At 34.6% G+C, this 9,634-nt stretch overlaps 1 protein-coding gene across 1 annotated transcript; it reads right to left on the bottom strand.

Annotated features, from left to right (window-relative positions):
* Nucleotides 1–306: 306 nt before the first annotated feature.
* Nucleotides 307–8,954, bottom strand: LOC125829360 (uncharacterized). The gene is made up of 9 exons (XM_049508590.1): nt 8,942–8,954; nt 8,145–8,791; nt 7,784–7,889; nt 1,522–1,639; nt 964–1,246; nt 803–890; nt 663–704; nt 538–586; nt 307–435 (listed from the first exon to the last, which is right to left on the bottom strand). The coding sequence occupies exons 1-9, from the start codon at nt 8,952–8,954 to the stop codon at nt 354–356; spliced, it is 1,428 nt and encodes a 475-aa protein (XP_049364547.1). The 3' UTR covers nt 307–353.
* Nucleotides 8,955–9,634: the final 680 nt, after the last annotated feature.

Here is a 9,634-nt window from a genome sequence, read left to right as displayed (position 1 = left end):
ATAATTAATTGCTCAAGAACGAGCAAGATTCTAAGTGTGGGGTAGGTCATGTTAACCACCCAACCCTAATTCAATCATCAGCAGTCACTGAAAAGTACATCATCTCTCAATGTAGGTCTCTAAGTTCAATATGCAAAGTGAGCAATCAAAAACCTTAATGTTGTCAAAAAGCTAATATATATATATATATATATATATATATATATATATATATATATATATATATATCATCACCAGAACTGAGAACATCTAAAATGCAGTTATCAGCTAATTATAAGACAGCTCTTCAGAGAATTACCTCAGCAAGCAAAATTCCTTTCACTGTTGAATGGAGTAACTTCAACATATTATCTTCATTCACATATATCAACCAATTCAACTTCATACAGAAGCCATGAGTCTGGCATTATTGGAGGCTTAGCCTTGCTCCCAGGGCTGCACCGACAAAAGGCACGAGAGCAGAGAAATGTTTAAGTGTTGGAATCACAACAAACAAGTTTTAAAAAAGAGCATTTCAGCAATGATTTGTATATATACCCCAAAGATGGTGGAATAGTGAGTCTTCTCTTTTCACCAACATGCATGCCTATAAGGTTATAGCTTAGCCATAATAGAATGCTTGAGATATAAAGAAAATAGTTTCAGTCAACGAAAATGATTACCTTCAATGCCAATGTTCAATCCCTTTAACACTTTTTCGTAACCTGATCAATGACATCAAAATAAGAATATAAAGGGATAATCAGTTAAGTTAATGGTGGAGCAGAGCAGTGATTGTGTGCGAGAGTAGAGAGAGAGAGACCTAGACAAAATTGATGAGGAGCTGCACCAATGGTTGAGCCAACAGTGCATCCTGTATCTCTTAATTTGGCGATGAAATGAATTTTGATCTGGACAAAAGAAAGGATCATTCAGCAGCATGACGTTTGCACCATCTCTATTTGAATTTTCAAATAAAATCACCTGTTTTCCTGGAGAAGCTACTTTCCCGTCCACTTTTCCCTTCACCATCACCTCAACAGTTAGTCCATCCGGTAACGTATGCATCTGTGATGATGTGGCACTCTCGTTGATATCCTTAGCATTAGCAACTGCGCTCCGATTTTCCATCTCCAACTGAGATTGTATACTTGAGTCACGATGCTTTTCTTGGTTTTCGATCTTCCTTTTCTTTTTTTTCTTTTTTCTCTTTTTCTCCTGCAAATGCCACCTTTCACTTACTGATTTGGGACTTGTGTCTGAAGATCTGCATATTCATAGCGCAAGGGGAAACCAGTTACACGAGAAACTTAATGTAAAAACTACCTAAAGTCATCCATTAATCCAGCAGTAAACAGAAGAAGATAAAATATTAATGCAAAGATCGTAGTACACTAATGAAAAAAACATAATATGCATGAAAAATTCCTACCGGCAGACTTGCCTTAAACTGACTTATCCTAGTACATCTTGCAAGTCATGTAATACTGTCGAAAAGGAAAACTTGAAAGGGAAACAAAAGGAAATAATAAAAAAGCTTACTTTCCAGTGATTGGTTTCCAACATCCAATTGTAGCCGTTGGACAGTTCCCCTCATTCATAGCCTTTGGTGTATCTTCCTTGAGTACGCAATCAGATACTATATTTATAAGAGAGCCTCCTGAGGATACGACGTAAGATTAACCTTTCAATCTCCCACCATGTAAGTTAGGCATAAAAGGTCTAAGATGACAGTACGATGTGGATTACTAATATTGTCAATCTTCCAAAGTAACATTTGTTTTTACCATGCGGATACTCCATGTCATATAACTCAAATCATAGAATTAAAACTCTCCACACCTAAGTATTCAGGGAACGGCACATATGCATACATTTCTTTAAATGGTGAACAAGAAATATCAACATAAATAGCAGTCCGGTGCACAAAACATCACACGTTAGCAGGGTCGGGGGAAGGTCTACACCACAAGGGGAGTGAGGTGGACAGCCTAACAAAATGCAAGCATTAGTGGTTGCTTCCACGGCTTGAACTCATGAACCTATATGCAGAGGCGGATCTAGGATTTTGAAATTTTGGGTGCCACACTATTTTTTGATTTGATCTATTTAGAGCTTTGGTTCGGATTATCTATCTTTTTTATTTATATAGACAAGTCAATCGAACAAAAAAAATTGATAGTTGTGATAATTTTGGACAAACATAGAAATTCAATAATATTACAAATATCAACAAAATTATATTATGTATTTATAACATTACAAGGATGGACGTCTAGAACTAAAAGTTACTATAAATGCATATTTAAGATGCTCAAAGCAAAAACTTAATAAACTCTATGAACTTAAAAAACAGAAGAAAGAATTAGTAATATACAAAAAAAAAAAAAAAAAAAAAAAAAGGAACTCATATGGAATAAAGATTCAACAACAAATAAAGAAAAAGAAAGAAAATAAAAAGCAAAATAGAAAAAGAAAAAAAGAGGACTAATCTCTCGTAAAGTTGTAAGCTTATTCAATGTAAAAGACAAAATAGTTCTATAGAAGTGTAGCATGCTGGGCTCGTTCTCATTCCCTGTGGACAGAATGAACATATATATATATATACACACACACACACACAAAATTCCAACCGAGGTGTGCGCGTAACATGGCACCCACTCCCATTTTACTAGATTCACCCCTGCCTACAGGACACATGGAGAAGACAATATAGACCTACTCGCAGATATTTCAGGTGCAACAAAGCACACTACACTTTTCTAGTAGCTAAAGAACTTTCTTGAATGGTCTATCTTATAGTTAACCTCACGGAGATAAAAACAAAGAATCTTTGAACATTCTCCTTATCGCAAATCTTGGTAGCTCAAATAAAATGTTATTATGAAGGTATAAATTAAGTGGTAATACAGAATTTTCATAGATAACTAGCTTGTTATTAAACATAGTTGTTGCACAATTATTTTTAAGACAAGACTCGTGGAGTTGTTCATCGCATATAAATCCTCCCACATATTATACTGAAGAAAACGAGTTCATGTTAGCTTATATCACCTATATTGGATCGACTTACCCTGCTACAGGTTTGTTGTTTGTTTTGTGATGAGACTACTATTACTAAAAGTACTTGAAATATAACTTTTTTGGCTCTTCGACATGGAGATTACAATGGCATAGGATCATCATTACGTTGGCCCATTTCCTTCCATTTGAAGACAAAGAAGTCCAATTAAGTAGGTTGCTAATTATATCTTGAATTTTTCTCTTGTATATTAAGAAAAACTAATCTCTATTGGTTTACGAAACCCATTGTCCTGATAGATTTGGGGGAAAAAATACATTGTCCTTGTAGGATTGGAAGAACCTTTCTATGGTTATCATTCGTCATTGATCTTTTAATCAGTTGGACATTAAGAATGTTTTTTTCCACGGTGATCTCGAGGAAGAAGTCTATATGGAGCAAGCACCTAATTTTGTTGTTTAGGAGGAATCCGGTAGCCTTGTATGTCGATTGTGTAGTCACTCTATGGTCGGAAACAATCTTGTCTTCTCAAGTTTGATTTGGGAAGTGCAACATTATAATTTTATCACTCTGTGTTTTATCGACATTATGTATCAAATTCAATATTTCATGAGAAGACCAGGCACATTGAGATTATTTAGCATTATGCATTAAATCCAACATTTCATGAGAAGACTAAGCCATTGAGATTGGCTATTAATTTTGTGAAGTCAAGTGATCAACTTGTAGATATCTCACCAAGCCCCTCATGGGTCCTCGTATTAATTCCATTTGTAACAAGCTAGGTACATATGACTTGTATGCACTAGCTTGAGGGGGAGTGTTAGAATAGGAATAGGTATATACAATCCTACTTAGAATGGGAATAGAAATAGGAATAGGAATAAGAATAGGAGTAGTAATAGGAATAGGAATAGTAAATAGTATCCTACTTGGTAAATGATTATATTGTAGTTTCTATAAATAGAGTCTCTGTGTAATAATGTAGATACACAATTCAATAATATTTTTCTCATGTATTTCTCACATGGTCTATAAATAGATCTTTTCTAGGGTTTTGATTATCATGATATCATTAGGAATTAACATCAACTATTTTTGGAGAGTTATTACTAGCATTATCTTGTAGAATCTTGCAATTCTTTCATCATTCTTCCTAGAATTGTGAATGGAATTATTGTAAGAACACTAATGATGTACTCTAAAATTGCAAGAACTGAGTTTTAATTCAAGGTTCATAATGTTTCTCTTTATCTTAGTGTTATTTAGTTAGACAGTTCTCCTATTCTTTGCATAAAGTTAGAATAACTAAACTCCATAACTAGGGTTCTAGGACCTAAAACAAGAATGAGGATAATGAATTTTTCATATTAAATCTTCTCTTAAAGGTGTAGGTCATTGTGCATTAATGGAATATTAAAAATAATGAGTTTGGTGTGTTCCTCGAATGAAGAAAAAGTTGTTTTCTCTTTCGACTTCGGATGATCGAGGGTATAAGTTTCACTCAAGTAATGGGACACTTAAAGTGTGTAAAGGGCCCATGGTACTTATGAAGGGTAAGTTGCATCCTATATTATACTATCTTCAAGCTAGAGTAGTTGATACAAAAGCAATTGTACCTTCTGAAAAGAGTGATCAGAATCAGTCTCAATTGTGACACTTGCGATTTGGTCATATAAGTGACAAAGGATTGTCTTTGTTGAGCAAGCAGAATTTGTTGGATGAATACAAAAATCAAGTTTTGAATTTTTGTTACATTGTGTGTTTTGGTAAGCAAACAATGGTGAAGTTGAACAAGAAGGCAGAGCACAAGACCAAAAACAAATTTAGATTATATACATTGAGACTTGTGGGCTCCAAAGAGAGTTCCCTCCAAGAGTATTGCCAAATATTATGACTTTGATTGATGATTACTTATATACAAATTTGTATTTTTTCTTCTCCCTTAATGTCTTATTTCTTTAAATTCCACACTTTATTTGCATTTTGCACTTAAAGCAACAATAAACATAAAGCTTTTTTTGTTCTTTTTGCTTTTGATAACACTGGATGAAGACTGAAAGAAAAGTCAAGTGTCTTCGGACAGACAATAGGTTTGAATTTGCAACTCATCAATGATTGATGCAGCAGAGAGGGCATAGTGAGACACCAATTTTGTGATGGAACACAACAAAAAATGATGTTGCAGAACGTATGAACATAACACTTAGTGACAAGGCACGAAGCATTATTTCACACTCATATGTTAGCAAGGTTTTTTTGGCTGAAGCAGTCAATAGAGCTTGTCATTCAATCAACAGATCTCCATCCATAGATATTGAATTCAAAACCCTTTTTGATATATGATCCAATTTGCCTGCTGATTATTCAAATTTGAGGATATTTGATTGTCCTACTTATGCTCATGTGAAGGATGGCAAACTTAAGCCGAGGGCAAAGACGTGCATATTTCTAGGGTATGCAACTGGAGTGAAAGGTTACAAGTTGTAGTGCGCAGATTAGAAGGCTGCAGTGTTAATTATTAGTAGGGATATGACATTCAATGAATCTGCCTCACTGGACTGTCAGAGAGAGAAGGCAATACCAAAAACAGATCAGTGACCACCCAGTAGTTCAGAAGTGAAGGAGGTGAAAAACCTTAATCAAGATAATGTCGATTCACCTATGCAACAACAATCATAAAGCATTACAACAGGCGAAGAGAAGAGAAGAGAGTGATCAACCGACCAAAAAGGTGTGCAAATGTAGTTTGATGGGAATCTTCTTGGATATGCAAATCTTGTAAAATTTGCTGTCAGTTGCAGAGACAATTGATGTGCTTGAGCCTAATAGCATTAAAGAAGTTATTTTTAGTTCTGAAGTTGATTAGTGGGTTGGTATTATTCTCTTCATCAAGCATGGAAGCTTGGTTCATTGCCAAAGGAACAAAAGGTAATAGGCTGCAAAGGGGTTGTTGATGTGAAGAAGCTGTCTACACATGATATTTTGGAGGATATGATGACCAAGGCAGTCTCGGTCAACAAGTTTACGCATTGCCTATATTTGATTGGTGCAGTACTCAGTAGATCCCGTTTTAGGGTTCAGGGCAAGGCAAAGAGACATTCATGTTGATGAAGAGAATTCAAGCCAAGGGTAATATTTCTTAATTATGCCTTGAATTTTACCCTTGTATGATTAGGAAACTCATTGTCCTAATAGATTTGGGAAAGTAAAATACATTGTTCATGTAGGATTGGAAGAACCTTTCTTTTATAGGTTTGGACTATTTGAGGTCTCTATATAGGGGTTGTAGTTGGGGATTAATTAGCGTTGTACACTTCTTCTCTTTCATAGTGGAAAACTCTCTGCTTCTATTTGGAGGATTAGGCTTAGTCAAACTTCGTTAAATTCTCGTGTTATTTTTCTTCTCTATTAGCTTTGTGTGTGATTGTGTGCTAGTTGATCCACAATCTTTTGGCAGCAGAAATGCAAGCCAGACAGACACCAAATCCAATTGTTAGTACCATCACTTATGTGACCCCTACTGAAGAAGTTATGCCAAACTACATCACATAGTTTCATGTAGATGGACCTGATCACGCAAAATCAGAAAGGGCTAGATGTTTAAGGTTAGGAGTCCCTAAGGATTGTTACCCCTATTTAGGGGACAACTTGTTCATTTCTTTTCCCTTTAGCAAATAAGTATGAAATTACCAGAAAAATGAATTTGGTGATATGTTCTATGAAGGTTAATTTAGTATGGTTCTTTCAAATGAAGGAATGAATCCAGTTGGGATCGAGTTCCTAAAGGTTCATTCCACAATAAATTAACAAAATTGAAGTTAAAGCGTAGATAAAAGGCATAATACATTAAGTGACACTCACACTTCACCTCAGTTGGCAAGTAAGCACTCCCACTTTGAGTAGGCACATCTAGACAACTCAACTCATCTCCAGTGTGACAGTTGAACACTCCAACTTACAAAATTATCATCTAGACACCTCTAATATTTATGCGTCATGTCAAATTTGAGTGTCCACGAGACACAATGGAGTAGAGTTGGAGTATTTAGTTGTTAGTTGAGACCAAGTTGAGGTGTCTAGATGTGCACTCTCAAAGTTTAAGTGTTTATTTGTCAGGTTAGGCTAAGACGCTAAGTTTGAGTATGTTTATGTATTATGCATATATTAGAAAGTCTACAAAACTGTAGAAATAAGTTCTACAGAAACTATATTTTCTATCTTTTATGCCCCTGCTGAACACATATTCTTTGATGCACCGTAAAGTTTGTGAATAGGGCAAAACCACTTCTAGGGCATGTGGATAACAAGGACCGAATCTTAATATAATTTGGACTAATCATGGACGGCAAAGTTAGGCTAACAATTGGGATTGATATCATTATTGTTTTTTCGGTGCCAGAAGTTTGTTGAAATGGTCCTAATTAATTTAGCTCACTAACAACAAAATAATTGCTTATAACTCGATAAAGTGAACAGGAAGAGAGCAAGGCCCAAGAGACCACTTGAAAGGAAACGCCACATGTGAAAAGCTTGTTAATGCTTATGCAGAACCCTATTTGGCACCAGTGGCTATTTTTAAAACTGGAATCATGCACAAAAAGACACTACTTAATTTGAAAATAAAAGCCCCAATAGATCATCAATGAATCTAACTCCTAAAAGTGCTTCAGATTCAGATCATTCCAAGCAATAACAAGTATATATCAACATCAATATAAGATTAATTTTCCCCTTACACACTATGAAAACTAGATATTCTTAGCTAGATAGAAAGCTTACCAAAACCATGGTTAGCATTATAGGCATCTGAAACCAATTGTGCATGTTGTATCTTTGTGTCGAAATAGCTCCTTGCTATCTTTTGTTCCTCTAGTTCAGAAAGTTCCTCCTTGTATAAAAGTTATTGGTAAGAAAAAAAAATAGACGCACTTGGAAGGTACCAAGACAAAGAAGTTTAGCATAGCAAAATATAAATCATAAAATCGCATAGACAGTGAAGTTCAACAACAGTACTCAGATACACAATTTAATTTTTAAGCCAAGGAGAGGAATTTAATAACATGAGAAGCGTAAAAATCTTTAAAACAAACTAGTAAACCATCACATTAGTTGATAAGAAAATGAAAAGGATTATATATACTACCTTTTTTGGGGCCTGGAGTATTTGGTTGGCATAACTCTTCCTAACACTCAAACTTTGAGAAACTAACTTGAATTGTTGAAGAGCTACTTGCAGTGGATTAGACTGATTCCTGCTCATAGTTGTTAACGCTAGCCCTAGGTCTCCGATAAAAGTTGTATCAGATTCTTCCGGAGAAGAAATTGTAAATTGTTGGTTCATATCCAAACTGGAAGAAGGAATTGTAAGTTGTTGGTTCATGATGTGATGATCGTCCTTGCCCCAAATTTTGTCACTTAAGTAGAACAACTCTTCCTCATGTGGGATGGTAGGAGTCCTGCTGTTCTTTAAATTGTTCTTGTATTTCTCCCTAAGATACTTGACTTTTTTTTGCAAATGAAGTGGTATGGCTGATTTGTGACCAAGAGATTGTTTAATGGAATCATAAAGTTGAACATAATCTAACCTAATTTTCCCTTTTTCAGTTTTCAACTTTATGAGTCCCTTTAGGATTGTGATTTCATCCTCTTTGCTCCAGGCACCAACTTTTTCCGAACTAGCTCTGTTTTTCTTAATCATTTTTTTGTTAATAGATGAACCACCAGCAGCTGCAGGTATCAATTTTCCTCTCCTTAGCATTATCTCACAATCAACAATGCTGTTTGTAACTTATTTACATATATATATATTTCTATTATATAGAAATGTGAAGACGACCATGACGACGACCAATGGCAATTTCAAAAATCTAATTTATTGAAGGGCAGAATAGTAATTATTCCTTAACTATTAGAATGGATTTCTAAAAGGACATGGACCTTTCTTTTCCATTCCTAATCAGCAAGAGTCTCTTTCTTTCGTTGACCAAAAAATAAATTAAAAAGATCTTTTCAATTTTCATTTTTTCTAGAAGTAATACAAGGTATGACTATGTTTTTTCTTTAAAATTTCTCAAATGCTTTCTTCTTCATTCATATTAAGGTTGTTGTTCAAGATCATATGAACATGTCCCTCAATTCGAATATCACACTGTAGTTATAATTAATATCCATAAAAATGTCTACATCAACTCACTCAATTTTCTTAGAATCTTGTGTTCTCTCTTTCAATTACTCTGTAGTTTTGTTCCCAAATATAATGAAGGGTGTGAATTTGATGAAAATATTTTGTAGGAAATAATAAATGGACAAACATTTTCATAATTTTGGAGGAAAAAATACAGTTAGAGATCGAGGGATAGGAATATAAGAGAGAGAAGGAATTGTTTGGAGTTGCAGGGAAAGTGAGTGGGCTTGTTTCATAAAAAAATTTCATCTGCACTAATTCACATAATTTTCTTACCTTGTTAACCATTTGTTTCAAAAATTTAACCTTACATTGTTATTTCGTCAAGAAAGTAAAATTAGATGCAAAGAAGAAACAACAACAATAAGAGGGTGCTTGTTTGGAAAAAGAAAGATGAAGAAGCAGAATCGATGGATATCTAATGGGACTAGATCTAGAAAGATCTT

This window comes from Solanum verrucosum, unplaced genomic scaffold, assembly GCF_900185275.1.
Source record: "Solanum verrucosum unplaced genomic scaffold, falcon-dt-bn FXZP01000157.1, whole genome shotgun sequence".
Taxonomy (NCBI): domain Eukaryota; kingdom Viridiplantae; phylum Streptophyta; class Magnoliopsida; order Solanales; family Solanaceae; genus Solanum; species Solanum verrucosum.
This window is presented reverse-complemented; position numbering and strand designations above follow the sequence as displayed.